This window comes from Marmota monax, unplaced genomic scaffold, assembly GCF_021218885.2.
Source record: "Marmota monax isolate L192 unplaced genomic scaffold, Marmota_monax_Labrador192_F-V1.1 WCK01_AAM20220418_F8-fsc00021, whole genome shotgun sequence".
Classification (NCBI taxonomy): Eukaryota; Metazoa; Chordata; class Mammalia; order Rodentia; family Sciuridae; genus Marmota; species Marmota monax.
Genome location: NW_026695228.1, coordinates 22,061,011 through 22,080,230, shown reverse-complemented (window position 1 = coordinate 22,080,230; position 19,220 = coordinate 22,061,011). Strand labels below are relative to the sequence as shown.

At 54.0% G+C, this 19,220-nt stretch overlaps 1 protein-coding gene across 1 annotated transcript; it reads left to right on the top strand.

Annotated features, from left to right (window-relative positions):
• Window positions 1-9,703: 9,703 nt before the first annotated feature.
• LOC124087970 (olfactory receptor 1361-like) lies at window positions 9,704-11,227 on the top strand. Its single transcript, XM_046437196.2, has one exon. The coding sequence runs from the start codon at window positions 9,704-9,706 to the stop codon at window positions 10,643-10,645; it is 942 nt and encodes a 313-aa protein (XP_046293152.1). The 3' UTR covers window positions 10,646-11,227.
• The last annotated feature ends 7,993 nt before the right edge of the window (window positions 11,228-19,220 follow it).

The following is a 19,220-nucleotide window of genomic DNA, read 5'->3' as shown; positions in this document are numbered from 1 at the left end:
TGAACAAGAGACGTGGCAATTAGATATACCCGATCCTGGTGCGGGTCTTAGACCAGAGGCGGGGAAGCCTGCTATAAATTATGGACATTTTTCAATACTCACAGATGTTTGATCCATATTAGACAGTAACACAGTGTCCGTGCTGAACTTCTTGACTTTGATAAATTTACTGCGGTTATGTAAGAGAATGCTCTTGGACTCAGGAGGCTGAGGCAGGAGGATTACAAGTTTGAGGCCAGCCTGGGCAACTTAGTGAGAACTTGTCTCAGAAAAAAGGAGAAATGGGGTTGTAGCTCAATGGTAAAGTGCCCCTGGGTTCAATCCCCAGTGTCTATAAGTAAATCAATAAATAAGGAAATGCCCTTGTCTTTAATACCCAGTCAATGAGTATTTGGGGCAGAGAGACATTGCTATGGCCTCATTTGTGTTTCTGCAAAATTTACATATTGAGGCTTTAAGATCCGATGTGACTGTCTTGAAAGACAGGACCTTTACGGAGATTCTTAAATTGGGTCTTGAAGGAGGAACCCAAACCAATAGGACTGGTGTGCTCAGAAGAGAGGGACAGACAGAAACTGGGGAAAGGCCAAGGGGGGACACAGCAAGAAGGCAGCCAGCCACCTGCAAGCCCGAGGGAGAGCCCTTGCCAGACGCCGGCCCTGCCCACACCTTGGTTTTGGACTCTGAGGCTCCAGATTCCAAGACAATACATTTCTGTGGCTGAAGCCACCTGGTCCGTGGTGTTTTGTCATGGCAGCGCCGTGGGGTGATGCATGTTGAGACTTGATCTTTGCTCTGGGGAGGTTTCAGAGGTGGGCCGCGGGGAGGTGACTGAGTCATGGGGGCTCTGTCTTTATGAGTGAATTAGGACGGTTATGAAAGGGGCTGGTGATGATGGGGGCGCACTCTTCGCTCCTCTGCCACGTGATGACACGTGTTCCTCCTCCCAGCAGGGCAGGAGGTGGAGGCAGGAGGATCACTTGAGTCCACAAGTTTGAGACCAGCCTGGTGCAACATAGAGACTTGTTTCAAAGAACATTCTCTTTTGCCATGTAAGGACACTGCCAGAAGGCCCTGACCAGATGGCACCCTGAACTGGGACTTCCCAGCCTCCAGAACCGTGAGAAACAAATTTCTGTTCTTTATAAATTGCCCAGTCTCTGGTGTTTTGTTATAGCAGCACAAGGGGACTGAGACAGGCTACCTGAGCTGTCTCATCCAGCTGTCACCCTGCATCCTCCCCTCCAGGGGCTCAGGAAAAAAAAAATATTGTATATAGAGATGGAGCAAGAAAATAAATGGGGGGCAGTGGCAATTTATGAGCCTGAGTGGAGTTATTTGTACCTTGAAACTCTTCTCCAAGTTTGAAATATTTCACAACTTTAAAAAATTTAAAGTGATAGTGACATCATCATGGTGTTTTCTGAGAGTATGTCAAAACCTATCAAACGTGTATGCTAAATATGTGCTTTTAGTGTATATCCATCAAACCTTAGGAGTGGTCTAGAAATAAATTAAATGCGGCCGGGAATGTAGCTCCGTGGTAGAGAACTTGCATAGCATGTGCAAGACCCTGGGTTCCATCCCCAGCATCCCCCCAAAATATAGGAAAAGAAAAGAAATAAAAGATTGAAGAGGGGATGGCAAGGGGGAGGCAGGTGGGAAGGGAAGGTTGTGTCGGGTACAGGACACCGCGTTCTAGTTGGAGCTGGGCGGCACACCTAGGTGGACTTCTGCAGCCCCAAGCTGAAGTTGGTCCTCAACCCTCACAGGGTGCGTTTCCCAGGGAGGGCGCTAGGGGGCGCCAGTGCTCCGTGAGCCGCACGCCCATTTCTCCGGGCTGCAAAATCGCCCTCTGCCTACAGCACACCCCTAGCCCCAGGGTGGCTCCTGGGGGCTCTCAGAAGTCCCAGAAAACGTTTAGGACACACAGGGAAAAGTTTTAAACCACACGTTTTCAAAGCATCAAAGCATAGCTCCAAGATCATGATCAATAAATGGAATGGAATGTCTACTTGGCCTGAGGAAGGTACCAACTATTCATTAGCTTGACTAAATTAACAGAAATCGCCCCAAGGCCCTGACACTGAAAAGTGACAGCTGGTCTCTGCAGCAAGTCCCATAAAAGGCGCCATAAGTAAACGAGTTTTCATGACACCTCAATAATTTCGAAATGAAAAATACAATGACCCTTTCTACTTTGATTGATTGATTGATTGATTGATCGGGGGACTGAACCCCAAGGGCACTTTACCACTGAACTCCATTTCCAGTCCCCCACCCCAGTTTTTTTTCCCCCACGACAGGGGCTGGCTGAGTTGCCCAGGTTGGCCTCAAACTTGAGATCCTCCTGCCTCGGCCTCCCCAGTTACTGGGATTACAGGAAGGTACACCAAGCCTGGCTTCTACCTTCTATTTTTAACAAAGTTAGAAATACAGTTCACTCGAGGTCCTGATAGTGTGTTGGCTGGGAGGCGGGGCAGGGCCCACCCCCCACCAGGCTGGGAGCCCAGGCTGGGCCTCCACCCCTCCCTCAGAGAGGCCCATCACCCTCCCCTCCCCACTTTGGCCAACTCCCCTCTGTTCATCATCCGTTTCTCAGGTCAGTGTCACCTCCTCCTCTAGGAGCCTTCCCTGGCCCTAAGGGGGACCCACTTCCCTATCTCTGGCAGCCTCCGTCACATTGTAACCACAGCCTAGTCGTGTGGGTGAGGGGCTCCCGATTTCTCTTTCTCACTGGGAGCCGCATTCGGGGTAAGGAACTCCTCCTCCGGCCTGGGGCTCAGGGCACGTAGGTGCCTATACCAGTGAACCAAGGACCGACGGCACATGGGAATGACAGCGTGGCCCTCACAGGGACTTCGCGCCCGTCTCAGTCCGTTTCCCGTTACTGATAACACAGTAGCCCGCGCTGGGTCGATCATAAAGGAAAGAGGCTTCCCTGAGCTCATGGCGCTGGTCCTCGGTCAAAGGGCCAAATCTGGTGGCTCAGTGCGTCGCACATGGAGGGACAAGGAGTGCCAGAGACCTTGCAGAACTGCCCTTTACAGCAGCCCCCCTTCAAGAGGACCCCTACCCCATCAGTCACAAGAGGGGTTGATCCATCCGTGAAGGCAGAGCCCTAATGGCTTCTCAGAGTCCCCGGGCCACCTCTTAGTGCCTGATGAGGGCACACGTTCCAACCTGAGTTCAGAGGAGACACACTGCATCCAAGCCACAGCACTGTCCACCCGAAGGGCAAGAGCCCGTTGCCAAAACAGCCTCTCCAGGGCCCTGCTGGGGGGCTTTGGGGGACACAGAGGAAGCTCAGCCCCAGGCCCTGCCCTTGAGAAACCCCAGGCTGGGGGTGACAGTCAGGATGTCAGAATGGGCCAGAGCAGGGGTCCTGCAGGTGCAGAACAGTGGCAGGAATGCACCCTCAGGGGGGCTTGGGCACATGTGTCAGGAGGGGTAGGGGCGTTCCAAGCAGAGAGAACACATGTGCAAAGGCCCTGAGGCTTGAGAAAGCTTTTTCTAGAATAGAATGAGGGATAAGAAATGGCTATAGAGGCTGGGCATGGGGCACACGCCTGTGATCCCAGCAGTTCTGGAGGCTGAGGCAGGAGGATGGCAAGTTCAAAGCCAGCCTCAGCAACAGTGAGGCGCTAAGCAACTCAATGAGATCCTGTCTCTAAATAAAATACAAAATAGGGCTGGGGAGGTGGCCCAGGGGCAGAGCACTGGCCTGGCATGTGTGAGGCCCTGGTTCCATTCTCAGCCCCATATAAAAATAAGTTGATAAAATAAAAAATTTTAAAAAATTTTAAATCAATAACAAATAGATAAATGTTAAGAAGTCGTTGCTTCCGGCCATGGACAGCCAGAGACGTGCCCCAGGGCTTGGCCAGGTGCCGGGGCGCTGAGGGAACACTTGGAAACCGTGCTCTGCAGGGAGGTCCCCCAAAGAGGCCCAGCGCCCCCGCCGCCCTGCTCAGCAGGTGTGGAGGGAAAAGTCCGAATGGGCCAGGGAGGCCCTCCTTCCCTAAGAGGCCGGCCCAGCAGGGACAGCGAACAGAGCAGACAATTAGCAGGTGTCCTAATGAGACACCAGGGACTGAGCCCAGGGGTGAGATGGAGGGGGCCATGTGCCGTGCCAGGTCCTGCGCTCCCCGGCTGGGGCCGAGGTCTGCCTCCTATGTCACACCCAGCTCAGGACATCTTCCTGGAAGGGCTGGCTCCCCTCCTGCCACACATCTCCAAAGCCAGAGCGACACCTCCCACAGGTGAGTGGGGACAGAGAGAGCCAGGCAGTGGAAGGAGAGGGGCCTCAGCAAGCAGCCTGCAGTGGAGTCTGCAGCCAAGCCTACTGTGTGACCTTGGGGAAGTGGCTTTGCCTCTCTGGGCTCACTTGTCTGTGTAAGGAGAGTAGAACGACTCGGGAAGCCCTGCTAAGAGGCTCCCCCTTCTGAGTTCTGTGTGGCAATTTTAAGAGCTTTGGAATGAGACTATAAAATCCTGAGTGGTTAATTATTCTCTTTGAACTTCCTCATTCCCTACCTGGGAGGGTTTGGTACGGTGAAGCTTGTTGAATTCCCTGCCCCGGTGCCTGGTGTCCAAGAAGAGCATCATAAACGTTAGCCCTCTACAGCAGGGACACGGGGAGCCAGTGCAAGATTTTAAGCAAAAGAGAGGCAGGTCTTTTGCCCTGGTGGCCATTGGAGAAGGTGGACTGGAGAGTAAGTCACCCACCGCCACCCACTACCCTTGAAGTTGGGGACCACGGTGTGTGCACCCACGTGTCCTTGGGCATTGAAAAGGGACAGCTAAAGGTCCAAGCTGGGGGCCGGGGCTGGGCTCAGAGGGAGCGCCCGCTGGCAAGGAACACCATAAAACCCAAGTGGGCCCGGGTTCCGTTCATCACCACGTTGAGAAGGGAATGTCTCAGGTAGAAAGAAGCCCCCCCACTCTCACCCCCCATGAACCTCCGCTTGTGGTCCTCTCCCTCCCTTTCTCTCTCCCTACCCAGCGTCCATCCATCCATCCATCCCTCACCACAGTCTCTCTTGTTCGCCGTCTGTCTGCCGAGCCTCTCTCTCCTACGCAGATCTATCTTCTCTGGTACCTTTTTGGGGAGGGTTCGTTACTGGGCATTGAACTCAGGGGCACTCGACCACTGAGCCACATCCCCAGCCCTATTTTGTGTTTTATTTAGAGAACAGGGTCTCACTGAGCTGCTTAGGGCCTCACTGTTGCTGAGGCTGGCTTTGAACTCACGATCCTCTCTGGGATGATAGTCACACACCCCGCGTCAGCCATCTCTGCTGTCCTATCTATCTTTCTGCCTATCCACCGACTGACCATCTATCTTTTTATCTGTCTTCTATAATCTGTCTTCCTACGAATCCAAGGCTAGACGATGTATCTGCCTCCCTTCTGGATCTATCATCTCCATCTGTGTCTTTCAGACATATCAACATCCTGGATCCTCTCGTCTCCATTATTTCTTGACACTGTAAAATGTGCCCATGGAACGTCACAGCGGACCTCCAGATCACTGGGTCCCACGTCCGTGGATTCTGTCACCCATGGATCAAAAGTATTTTAAACAATCACACCTGGCCGGGCGCAGTGGGGCACACCTGTCATCCCAGCAGCTCAGGAGGCTGAGGCAGGAGGATCGTGAGTTCACAGCCAGCCTCAGCAACTTAGCGAGGCAGTAAGCAACTCAGCGAGGCCCTGTCTCTAAATAAAAAAATATAAAAAAGGGCTGGGGAATGTGGTTCAGTGATTAAGTGCCCCTAGGTTCAATCCTGGTACCCTCCACAAAAAAAAAGAAAGAAAAAGAATTTGCATCTGTGCTGGACACGCGCTGACCTCCTCTTGTCCTCGTCTCCTGGTCAACACAGTGTTGTATTTGCGTAGCTTTCACACTGGAGTGGGCCTATGAGCCCCGTGGAGGTGACTTAAGTAACAGGAGAAGTGTCAGGTGCAGCTTAGAGGGGTCTGAGCCTCCATGGCCTCCATGGCCTCTACCACCTGCCTCCATGGAGAGTTGTGCTGTAGGTTTTCAGGCTTCATGTAAGTGACACCATTCTGTGTGTGTCCTTCTAGGACATTTTTTTCCTGCCCTGCCTTGTGTTATGACATTTGTGCAGCTTGGTGCAGCTGTTCCCATTTCTGGGGCTCTGGGCACCCTGAGTGGGGACACTTGGGCTGGAAGCGCTGGGTCCTGGAGCACCACGGCTTCGACTTCCTCGTGTTCCTCAGTCCCTCTCAACTGTAGTTCCACCACCCGGTGGGCTCCCTGTCGTGACTGAGCGTCCCTCTGCTCTGTGACCAGGCCAAGGCTAGACGACGTCAGGTGCTTTGGTTTTGACTAGGTGGACGGGTGTGACTTCTGGTTCCCGGCTGTTGGTGAGGTTGAGCCTGTTTTATTTGCTGCTTGGCCATAAGAGGCACGGGCCACCTCTCCTGCGACCTGCTCCGTCATATCTCCTGCTGCTGCTGATGGGATGGGGTGGAGCCAGGTCTTGGTCATCATCTCAGAATTCCTGTTCACTGAAGATGTTCCCTAAGTAGTGGACAAAGTAACAAGGATGTGTAGACTTCCTGTCCAAGGGGGGAGGGAGATGGCAGCAGGCGACGAGTCCAGGGAGACCTCTCTCCAGTCCAGACACATAACTCATAAGACAAGGGAAGGCCCGGCAGCCATGGCTGAGCTACAGGCAAAGGAGGCACTTGGAGTTGACCTGAAAGACTGGAGAGAAGTCCTCAGGGAAGAGCTGTCCCTAGCAGGTGTCAAGGTCCTGAGGCAGGACCAATCTTGGACCAAGAGACCCCTGTGGCTGGGGGGCAGGAGCATGACTTGAAATGGGGGAGGTCAGCCGGGGGGCGGAATGTGCAGGTTCTAACTGGAATGGGGACAGAATTTGTGGAGGACCAGATCTAACTTACTTCTGTGAAAGTTCTTCCACCTGCTCGATGGGGATTTTATCATGGAGGCCAGGGAGAGAAAGGAGAGTCCAGTGGGAGGGGGATAATTCTGAGCAGAGAGAAGAGGGGCGCAAAGGCCTGAGGCAGGAGCATGCCCGGGTCCAAGGAGCACCAAGGCACCCAAAGGAGCAGGAGGGAGAGGAGGCACCCAGAGGTGACCGGGCGGGGCGGCCAACAGGGTCTGCAGGCAAGGGGAGCGGCTGTGGGTTTTCTCCAAGGTGGGCTCTAGACCACGGGCTGAGGACACAGATCCACGTTCCAGAAGGATTTCCCTGACGGTGATGTGGACATGGGGCAGGAGTGGAAGAGGACAAACCAGTTAGGTGACAATCCCAGATCCCAGTGGTGAGGACAGCGGTTGGCGCAGTGGGAGGGAGAGTGGTGAGACGGCTCAGGTGCTGGGTGGGGGGTGGAGGGCGGAGCCGACAGGTTCTGTCAAAGGCTCTGGGGTCGGTGCCAAGAAAGGCAGCTGGCGGTGACTCCAAGATTTGGGGGTGTGAACCACCCAGATGGATGGAGCTGGTGTTCCCTGCGATGGAGTCCAGGCTCAAGTCACCGGCTCTTACAGCCAATCATCACACATTGTATTCATGTACTGACTGATCGCACTGGACCCCGAAATACGAACGATCATTACATGTCAATGACAGGGGTCATTGATTGATTGATTGATTGATTGAGACAGGGTCTTGTTAAGTTGCTTAGGGCCTTGCTAAGTTGCTGAGGCTGTCTTTGAACTTGCGATCCTCCTGTCTCAGCCTCCTGAGCTGCTGGGATAACAGGCATGCACCATCATGCCTGTCTGTTTTTTTTTTTTTTTTAATTTTTAAAAGATTTTTAAAAATGTAGCTGTAGATGGACACAATGCCTTTATTTATTTTTATGTGGTGCTGAGGATCGAACCCAGTGCCTCACACGTGCTAGGCAAGCACTCTACCTCTGAGCCACAACCCCAGCCCCTTAAAAGATTTTTAAAGATTAATCCCAGCAGGGTCTGGGTTGTGGCTCAGTGGTAGATGCCTTGCCTAGCATGTGTGAGGCCCTGGGTTTGATTCTCAGCACCACATATAAATACATAAAATAAAGGTCCATCAACAACTAATACAAATAAAGACGGGGATGTATGTAGCTCAGTGGTAAATTGCCCCTGGGTTAAATCCCCAGTACAAAAAAAAAAAAAAAATTCCACATTTTGACTTATACAAAAAAATTGCAAAACAACACAACAAAAACCAAAGTAAATCTTAACTTTTCAACACCAAAACCGACCTTGAAATTTAAGGATAATGATAAACAGGTACCTTCTCTGGTGTGCAGAGGATTTCACAAACACAGCCACACTGCACACGGAGACACGGGCCAAGGCGGCAGAAAGTTCTGCAAGGGCTCTTTCCAGGTGCCCACTTGGCCAAGACCACTGCACCACTCAACAGCTACCAGCCTGGAATGATGGGTCTACGTCTTGGTTTTTATTGTGAGAGTCTCCCTGTCCTCTGGAGGACCTACGATGGTGTTTATCAGCCGCCACAGGATGACCGTCCTGGTGCCCGCTGGCCCGCTGTCAATCCTGGATTAGCGATAGGCTGTCTGGTGGCCCTTGATGGGCCATGTGTTTGAGGAGGGTTGAGGTCCCGGGGAGCAGAGGGAGTGCTAAGAAAGGGCTTCTTTCCAGGACCGAGGGAGTTTGGCCTCTCTGTGCCCTAGCTGGAGGGCTTCCCAAGGCAGGTTGGGAGTCAAGGGTTTGAGGGTGAGCAGTTCATTTCATGGACACTCCCAGAAGGCCCAGTGAGTATCCAGGGGAAGAATGGGAGGAAGGGGCCTGTGGCTTGGGTATAGTTGAGTGTCCCCTAAAGGTTCATGTGGGGCAGCCAGGCCCCCAGTGTGGAGATGTGGGAGGGGCGGAGCCTTTAAGAGGTGGGGCCTCCTGGGAGGCTGTCAGGTCACCTTAGGGTGCTGACCTTGGAGGGAAGCAGGGGAGTTCTCACTGGGTCCTGGCTTGCCACCTTCCACTGGGGACCTCCACCTTCCATGGGATCTCCCCCCTCACAGTGCTCCCACCACGTGATGCCGTCTCCCATGAGGTCCCCCCCAGAGCCAAGCAGTGCTGGCACCTTGAGCTAATAAGCCCCGCTCATTGCCAGCTTCAAGTGTCTCCTCCAGCAGCGGAACTCGGGCTCACATGGTGGGTGTGGCCCAGGAGGCTCCCCTGGGGCAACAGAGGGGTGATCCCGCCGACGACCCGGTTCTACCGTGAACCCTCAGAAATGAGGAAACGGGATTCAACCATGAACTCTGTCCCTCACCAGAGGAGCGACCCTCCTGGGGGTGTCTGGTCCCAGGACTTCCACTTTAGGGTGGACACAGGCTCAGCCTGCCCCTGCGGCCAGATGGAGCCTTGAGCACAGAGGGGGAGGTGGTGGCCGGAAGAAATGGTCAGTTGCATGGAGTTGTCCCCCAAGCTGTAGGTGACATCCAGCCTGTCCCCCAAGCTGTAGGTGACATCCCGTGAGCGGGAGGGCGTTGGGATGAACAGTGTCCACCCCGGTGTTTTCTGCTGAGGATGGAGCAGGCGGGGCCGGGGAGGGGGATCTGCTGCGGGGGTGGCGGAGGGATCTGTTGACTATCTGCAGCCACCAGAGGGACGGGACCTGGGGGGACACCTGGGGGGGAGGGGCTGACCCGGTCGGCACCACGGACAGCTCCCCTCCCTTGCTGATCGTCCAGGGGCGTCATGGAAGGAGCCAACCTCACCCGGGTCTCCGAGTTCCTGCTCCTGGGCCTCTCGGAGGACCCCAGGCAGCGGCGGCTCCTGTTCGTCGCCTTCCTGTCCATGTACCTGGTCACGGGGCTGGGGAACCTGCTCATCATCCTGGCCATCGTCGCCGACCCCCGGCTGCACACGCCCATGTACTTCTTCCTGGCCAACCTGGCCTCCGTGGACGTCTGCTTCACCTCCACCACCGTCCCCAAGATGCTGGCCAACCACGCGTCAGGACGCAGGGGGATCCCCTACTCCGGCTGCCTGACCCAGATGTTCTTCTTCATCTGGTTCGCCGGCATCGACAGCTTCCTGCTGACCGCCATGGCCTATGACCGCTACGCGGCCATCTGTCACCCTCTGCATTACGCCACGACCGTCACGCCCCGGCTCTGCGGCCTCCTGGTGGCCATGTCTTGGACAGCCGCCTTCGGGAACGCCCTGACCCACACTGTCCTCCTGACCCGCCTCTCTTTCTGCACCCACAACCAGGTCCCCCATTTCTTCTGCGACCTCAGCCCCCTGCTGAAGCTGGCCTGTTCGGACACCTTCCTCAACAAGGTGCTGGTGGACACGGTGGGCGCCCTGCCCATCATCGTGCCCTTTGTGGGCATCCTGGTCTCCTACACGCGCATCGCTGCGGCCGTGCTGAGGGTCCCGTCCGCGGGCGGAAAACGCAAGGCTTTCTCCACCTGTGGCTCGCATCTGTCTGTGGTGTCCCTGTTCTATGGGACACTCATTGGGGTTTACTTCAGCCCCATGTCCTCCCACACGGCCCAGAAGGACACGGCCGCTGCAGTGATGTACACGGTGGTCACCCCCATGCTGAACCCCTTCATCTACAGCCTGCGCAACAGCGACATGAAGGGAGCCCTGGGGGCCCTCATCAGCAGGAAGCCGGGTTTTCTTAAATGACTGGAAGGTTGGGAGGTCCAGGAGCCACATATGATGCCCCCTGTCCTAAACCTCCCAATCTTAAATGTTGCCTTCGCATTGCTTTCTATTATTATTATTTTTTTCATTCTTCCAACACCTGTTTTTGGAGCATCTATTCTGCTCTAGATGCTCTGTCATGGGATGAGGACGCAGGAGAAATGAACAAATCCCTGACCCTGGAGTCTACTCCAGCCTGGAGAACACACGGGGTTTTAAATGAACCCGGAAACCAGAGAGGCCAGGATTCAAGTCCTGCTCTGGATTCTGTTTCTTGAAAAACCTGAACAGAACTCTGGTCCCGCTGCTTCTGGTTCACCCACTGTCGGGAATACAGCGGGTGCTCTGTTGAGAGCCACAGCCCAAGGGGCCCCAGCAAACTTCCAGCTGCCAGCTGATTGGCTCCTCTGCGGTGATGCTCATTGGGCTGTTTCCCCCGCCCTTTCAGACCACGGAGCTGCTCATTGGGGGACTTTTTTGGCTCCGCCCACTTGACCCAGCCAATCGGCCTCAAGAGGAGGAGGAGTGGGGGAGGTTGAGAGGCTTGTGGGAAGCAGGTGGTGGCAGTTGGGCTCTGAGGGTTTTTCCTGAGGAGCTGTGTGGTGTGGGGTGTGTGTTCTAAAAATAAAGTTCCTTTCTTTTGACAAGTGGCTCCTGAATTATGCCCAGCCAGACTGCGGCAGTGCGCTTTGCTAGCTGAGTCCTTGTGTCTGTTTAATTCCTTGAACTACCACGCCTTTGTCACTCTCAGGAAACAGATGCTACCTTGAGGTTCTCTGAATCAATAGCCTTGGGAAGATGGCAAGAGCCCCGCTGTTACTGCCTGAGAGGCAGAAAGCTGTTGGCTCATCCAATCCTGTGATTTTACGACTCTGAGAGGTGGCCAGTTCTTGATAAGACTCTCTATTTCTTGTCATGGTTTTCCAAAAGCAGCAAAAAGCAGCCGATATAAAGTGGCATCCCTTTTTCTTTCTAATCATTCTAGAAGCACAGACTAGGAGGACACATGGCCAGCCCTACAGCTATTCGCAGGTGATGGTCTTCCCAAATGTTCTTTGGTGTGACATCGGTCCCCAGCTCGACAGTCTGCAATGCTGATGTCTTTGCCTCCTGGCCACTAAGCTAATGCAACCATTTTCATAAAGCAAACACCCCACTTCTGGTACCAACCTCTGTACCAGTTAGAATGAATGGCCTTCTTGCCGTATCAGTTTGCCAGGGCTGCTATCACAAAATGTATATCCTCACCGTTCTGGAGGCCGGGAAGTTCAGGACAAGGGCCCCCTCAATGCCTCATCCTGTGGAGCAGAAAGGGTAAAAGGGAGAGAGAATAAAAGGGAACTGAACTCCTCTTTGTAATAAATCCACTCTCACAATGATGAAGCCACTCCTGCAATAACGACATTCATTTATTCGCTCCACCTTTGTGATCTAATTGCCTCTCGTTAGGCCCCCACCTCCCCAAACACTGGGGATTAAATTTCCAATACATGCTTTTGGGGTGACTTGTTCAAACCATAGCCCGATTCTAGGTTGCTTCCATTTTCTGTCGTTAGCAAACCTAAGGCATCGCCTTGTCTGCAAGCTGGGTGGCAGGCCCGTCTATGTTCCTGTTTTTCAACAGGTCTTCCCTTATCCACAGTCTGTGGTTGCTGTTGCTTTCTTTGTGGTGCAGAGGACCAAACCCAGAGCTGCTCTACCACTGAGCTACCTCCCCAGCACCTTTCATTTTTTATATTAGACAGGATCTTACTAAGTTCCTGAGGCTGGCTTTAAACTTGCAATCCTCCTGCCTCAGCCTCTCAGGCCACTGGAATTTCAGGCACACACCTCTGTGCTCAGTTCTCTCATCCACAGTATTGCACACTGTAGCTTCAATTATGCACACTCAACCACAGTCTGTAAGGATTAAATGGAAATTTCCAGAAATAAATAATTTGTAAGTTGCCAACTGCATGGTATTCTAGGTAACATGATGACTTCTCAAGCCATCCCACCCAGGACATGAATTATCCCTATGTCCAGTGTGTACAGGCTGTATATGCTACCCACCCATTAGTTATCTGGCAGCCATTTTGGTTTCAGATAGAGTGTCCATATATCATAGTCCTTATGTTGAAATAACCCTCACATAGTAACCCTACGCTATGTCATAATGCCTATGTCATTTGCCTTATTTCACATCACCATGTACGCATTGTCACATCATCCCAAGAAGGGTGAGTACAGCACAAGATATTTTGAGAGAGGCCACATTCATATAACTTTTTTTATTGTTATAATTATTCTATTTTATTATTAGTTATTGTTATCCTCATGCTTAATGTATAAATTAAACTATCGTAATTAGGTATGTATAGGGGAAACATAGGATACAGAAGGCCCAGTACTATCGGTGGCTTCCAGAATCCACGGGGGCAGGGATTTCTTAGAACGTATCACCCAAGGATAAGGGTGTCAACTGTAGGGGGAAATGGGAGCAGGAGGAGCTAAGTCTCCCCCAGAAGGACCCACGTAATTTGCATTCACACTCCACAGGTGAAAACTTAGTCACCAACACTGTCTCACCTCAAGGGAGACTGAAGAAGAATATAACGTAGATACAGAGTCACACGTTCATGTCTATTTTTGCAGGGCTGGGATGGAACCCAGGGCTAGGAGTGTCAGGCAGGCACTCTGCCACCGAGCTACAACCCCAGCCCTATTTTACATTTTTTAAAAAATGATATATTTAAAGGGAAAAAAAAAACATTGAGTAAGTGATGATAGCTTTGGCAGACAGACAGATACAGCCTCAGCAGAGGCGCTGGGGACCTCAAGCGCCAGGCTGGATCAGGGACTGGAGGAGCGGGCTGTTAGGAAGTGAGCCGCCTGTCGCGTTGTCTCTTCTGCACACCACGTGCCAGCGCCCTTCCACGCTGCACCATGAGCGAAGCAGCACCAGTCCCTCAAGAGGAACTGAGGGACCCAGCCCCTTCTCCTTCCTCCTTTTGGCTTCCTGGCTGATGGGGTGAGGGATTTTGCTCGGCCACATGCTGCCACAGGCCCCAAACAATGGGATCAATGGATCATTACTGGAACCTCCGAACTGTGAGCCCAAATAACCTTTTCTCTTTATAAAATTCGATATCTCCGGTACTTTGTTATAGTGATGGAAAACTGACTGCACCCTCTTGGACTTCCCAGCCTCAGGACCACGAGGCAAAGGAAGCCTCTTTCCTTTATTAATGATCCAGTAAGATCCTTACAGGAACAGAAAATAGGTTAAGGCACAACTGTCAACCACTGAAGGCCAAGAATTGGTGGGCAGGGCTGGGGATGTGGCTCAAGCAGTAGCGCGCTCACCTGGCATGTGTGGGGCGCTGGGTTCAATCCTCAGCACCACATAAAAATAAAATAAAGATGTGTCTGCCAAAAACTAAAAATAAATAAATTAATTTAAAAAAATTGGTGGGCAATTCCTTCCAGTCCCCTAAACACTTCAGTGGGATGACTTTGAGGAATCCTGCATCAGTTGCTCAGAAGATTCCACAGGAGGCCAAGTGCCGGTTTCTGTTCATGAATGTGTCTCCCCTCCTGCCCGCTTTCCCTAGGCCCTCACTGTTCTTTCTGGGACCACCTCCCTTGTTTTGGAGAAACCCAAAGTAAGACATGGACAAAAGTCGGAGGTGATGTGGGAACAGCCAACATTGTAAACCCCGAGACAGTGCTTCTAAAACACTCAATGCCTAGCATAGAGTGAGTGTTCAACAAATGCTTTTAGTTGTATTTTTGCTACTTTTTTTACATTATAAAATACATAAAATATATGTATTTTATTCATACTTTATACAGTTTACCATTTTAATCATTTTTAAGGGAGCTACCAGGGATTGGACTCAGGGGCACTCAACCACTGAGCCACACCCCCCACCCTATTTTGTATTTTATTTAAAGACAAGGTCTCACCCAGTTGCTTAGTGCCTCACTTTTGCTGAGGCTGGCTTTGAACTGGGGATACTCCTGCTTCAGCCTCCGGAGCGGAGCCGCTGGGATTACAGGTGTGCGCCCCCCCCCGCCCCCACCCCCTGGAACCTGGAGTCAGTTCTCCCAAGAGAAGGTTGTCTTAAGAATGAGCCTGAGCCCTGAATCACTGGCTGGTTTCCGTCTGGGGCTGTGTGACCTCTTATTCTTGGCGTGTGCCCTTCCCTGCCTTCGTGACATCATCCACCGTAAGTCCTCACTAGAGCTGAGCTAATGCCTTTTACTTCCAGCACTGTGAGCTAAATAAACCTTCTTTCCCCGTAAATTTACCCAGCCTTGGGTGTTTTGTTATAGTAGTGGAAATGGACCCACGCAGTTTGAGATTTTACCCTACTTGTAAGCTGTCTGTTTAAACCCTACAATTTCATTGATGCTGGCAGAAAGCAGGGGACACTAGGGTCAGAGAAAAGGGGACTTTATAACTGAGGCACAGAAAGCAGTGTGAGTTTTGTGTTTAAGCTGGTGCGTCCCAAGTCTCACATGGGGTTTGTTCCACAGCCAAAAGCTTCAAGCTTAGAAATCCCAATTTCTATAGTGGACACAAACCAACCTGCCCTACCTCTATGAGATGGAGACTCACCTTGATTCTATGGAGAGCAAACAAGCCTCCACTCTGCTCCACAGGAAGAACCTCTCTCTATCCTCCAGTGCTGTTTGCTCTACAAACATCCTTGAAAGGACAGCTGGAGCCAAAGCCGTCCACACCCCTGCTTGTGAGATGTGCAGATATTAGAGAGGCCCATGGATAACTGTCAGTGACACCCGGTGGCTGTCTTCTGTGGCACAACTTGGACTGGGAGTGGAACAGGAGAAGCTGTGGAGGGTACAGTTTAGTAGGTCAGCGTGTGGACTCTGGACCTGTCCCCGGGTCCAATCCCAACCCTGCCTCTGCTCGAGCAAGTGACCTTTCCTTTCTCTGTCTTGGTGTCCCCATCTGTAAGTGGGACCCGCCACAAGTCCCATCGCAGGGGGATACTGTGAAAGCGAAGTGGGCTTCTGAACAGAAGGCTCTCGGAACAGCACCCGGGCACCCTCAGCCATGTCTGTCAACTGTCATTATTACTAATTATCATGACGATGCTGCCAAACTTGTGGTCGTGCCTGTTTTGCCGCATTTGTGGGCAGGCCCTTTAACCCACACAGTTCCCTCTGAGTGTGTCCCAGAGACTGGGGAGCGGGGCTCAGGCCTGTGCTCCCCTCCCTCCAGCCGGTGGCCCCTTCCCAGATGGATCACCAAGACCGCAGCGGTCGTGGTGTTCCAGAGTCCCCAGGAATCAGACCCCCTCAGGGTCAAATCCTGGCTTGGCCACACGCCAACCGTGGGACCTCGAGGTTTTGCGGGGGGTGGACCCCGAGGACATTGCCCGGGTTCCGGGTGAAGCGTGGAGCCCCCCACACCCCCGACACCTCATGCAACTTGCTGGGCGCAGGGCTGCGGCGGGCACGTCTGGGTCCCCCCATCGGGGCGATGTTTGCTCTGATCCTTGTTATTTTATTATTCAGTGATTGAGCCTCGTGAGAGACAAGCTGAAGACATCCCCGCTGTCCCCTGTTGGTCCTCAGTGAACTCACTCTGTGCCCCCAAGTCTCTCTGCAAGCTTCAGATTCCAGGGTGGGGAGGGGTATCCCAGTGTCCTCGGTTACTCAGGCGCCATCCCCACCTCTGCACTCAGGGGGACACGTTCTCCTGCCCAGTCCGTCCCTCCCACCTGTCACCTCTGGTCGTGCTCCACGCCCACCCTCCGAGGCCGCCTCCTCCGGGCAGGAAGCCTTGCCTGACGTCCATCGAGGCGAATCAGGTGCCCGCCTTACCCATCCTTGAGCGTTTTCAGCCCCCGCTCTCTGTCCGCGTCTCCCGGGCTCCCGGGGTCCCCCCGACCAGGCGCCCCTTCCCCCGCACCCGCGGGCCGGGAGCTCCGCGGCCGCTCAACTTCGGCTGCTCTCTGCTGCCCCCCGGAGGTCGTCGGCGGGACTGCGCCCGGCTGCCCGCGGTGGTCACTGGCTCGGTGACCGCCCGCGGGATGTCACCCCTCCCTGTCTGGCATCCCCACACCCTCCTCCCGTCTCCTTGGGTCAACTCCCAAATAAACTACTGGCTCTCAGATTCTTCCGGGGACAGCTGTCTGCCCTGTTGAAGGTAATGGCCTCATTGTTTGCAGTAATTGTCCCTCTGCCCCGCCAGGGTGAGGCGTGTCCGCCACCGTGCCCGCCACCGTGCCCCTAAAACCTGCAGAGCGGAACTGCAGTGGCTGGAAGTAGATGCTCCATAAGTGACCTCGTGTCTGGGATGGTGACAGGGATGTGCCTCCCCTCCCTGTCCTCAGAAGCCCCCAGTGGGAGGCTTAGGAGGGGGAGGGGAGGGGGAGGGGGAGCTCGCTCCTCTTGAACTATAAATGGCAACTTTCAACCACCTCATGTCCCAGGCCACACAGCCTGGACAGCTGGGCCAGGGTCCCCAGGGTCCAGGAACTCCAAATGACCCCTGCATTCTTGGCCAGGACTCCTGAGGTGTTCCTGGGGCAGCTACACAGAGAGGGTGCAAGTCTAGCCCTGAGGCTGCAGGGCAGGGACTGGAGAGGACCCAATTGGGGTGGGGGGGACACAGCTTGGCCCTAAGGCCATTCCTAGCCCCCTCCTGCCCTCCCGGCATCAGGTTCCACCTCCGGGAACTCCCTGAGCAAGACAGCGTTCCAAGGACAAGGGTCTGCCCTACAAGGCCATGTAGCGGGCAGCCATGTCCTGCGGGAGGGATCCCTTTCCAGAGCAGGTGGAGTCAGGCCTGGAATTAGCCACACCACCTGCGACGAGGCCGGTCCAGGGGTCTCCAGGGACAGCAGGGATGCAGCCAGATGACCGCTGGTGCCTCGGCCTGGGGTAGTCAGCACATGAATGGTGGGTGGGCAGGAAGAAAAGGGGGGCTCAGGACATGGCACCAGCTCTGGGCTGGAGTCTGGGGTCACCGACAATCTGGGGGACCATAGGGAGCCACTTTGGGCCTCATGTCCCCAACCCCCCCAACCAATTTCTCGAGTTGGTTCTAAAGACAAAGGAGCCTCAGCTGGAGCCACCTCACTGGCTGCCTGACCTTGAGGGAGAGCCTGGCCTCCTATCTGCAGTCCGAGAATAAGATGTCTCCAGCTGTTGGGGCTGCAGACTCAAGTGGGAGGCTGTGCGCCCAGCGTGTGGCTTGTTGATAGGCCCTTATCTGCCTGTGTCTCTCGCCATGTTGACATCCTTGGACATGAGGTCAAGACTGCTTTACCACAAAGGGAAACCGAGTCTGCACCGTCGGGACCGGGGGAGATCAGGGAGGAGCCCGAGGGCGGAGCTGGGAGGGCTCTGGGCTGAGCCTCCTCAGCTCCCAAACATGGGGTGAAACCCACATGCTTAGGACACGAAAGAGGTTCCAGAAACTTCTGTTTGCTAACTGCCCACCTCCTGCACCTCCATGCCAATAGGGTGTAGTCCTCACCGTGACAAAGAGGAAGAAGCTGGCTTAAGGGACAGTGACGTTGCCAGGCATGAGCAGAGGAGAGCTGTGAATTCCATATGCTGCCATGACTCCCATGTTCCCCAGCAGTGCCGGCCCCTTCCCAGTCGCTCCCTTTATCCTGTTCCTTCTGAGGCTCAGGGCAGGAAATTCTCCCAACCTGCATCCACCCGACAAAGAGTCCTGATGCCGGGCCGGGAGTCCAGGGCTCTGCTCGGGTATCAGGAAAGCTTCCTGGAGGAGTCGTCTACGTGGGGTCTTGATGGATGAACAGGAGTTTCATAGGCAGAGGTGTGTGTGTGTGTGTGTGTGCAGGAGGAATTGCTCACTTGATTTAACAAGCACTTTCCCACCCTCTGGGGACCTCAGGGGACCTTGAACAGGACTCAGCCACAGGCCTGCATTCTGAGCCTACTCTGCTACTGTTCAGCACGTGAGAGGCTCTTAAGTGGAAAGTACAGGAGCTAAGGCCATTTGCTGTTCCATGGGCACTGGGGAGCCACAGCAGGTTCTGAGCAGGGGGGAGAGGGCACGGGATCTAAGGAGCCTGCCCAGGCTCCAAGAGTTTCCAAGAACTGATTCATCAATTGATTGGCTGGCGGTCTCACCTGGTGACTGGGTGCAGTAGATCACCGTGGGCAGGAGGGATGGAGACAGAGAGGACAGAGATGGAGGAGGAGAGGGAGGGGAGGTGGAGAGACACGGAGGGTCACTGAAAGGCAGAGGTGATGAGAGAGAGGGACAGAGAGAGGTGGGGGCAATGCGGGAGGGCTTCCCAGGGTGGTGGCTAGAAATGGGACGGAGGCCTGACCCTAAAACCCAGAGGCAGGACCCAGAGAGAAGGACAAATGGGACTCTCACGTCTGGGCCCAGGACTGGGCACCCACCCACACACCAGCCTCACTTTTCCCAGTGACAGCCAGGGACACTGGGGCCACCCGGTGCACCCCCACCCCAGGCCCTGCCGCCACAGGTCCTCTGGGCCCACCCGGTGCCCTCATGCCCAGGCGGGACCAGGACCTGGGTCACCAGGTTAAAAATGGA

Excerpts from the sequence above, each read along its gene's own strand:
- LOC124087970 (XM_046437196.2), top strand. The coding sequence starts at position 9,704 with ATGGAAGGAGCCAACCTCACCCGGGTCTCCGAGTTCCTGCTCCTGGGC.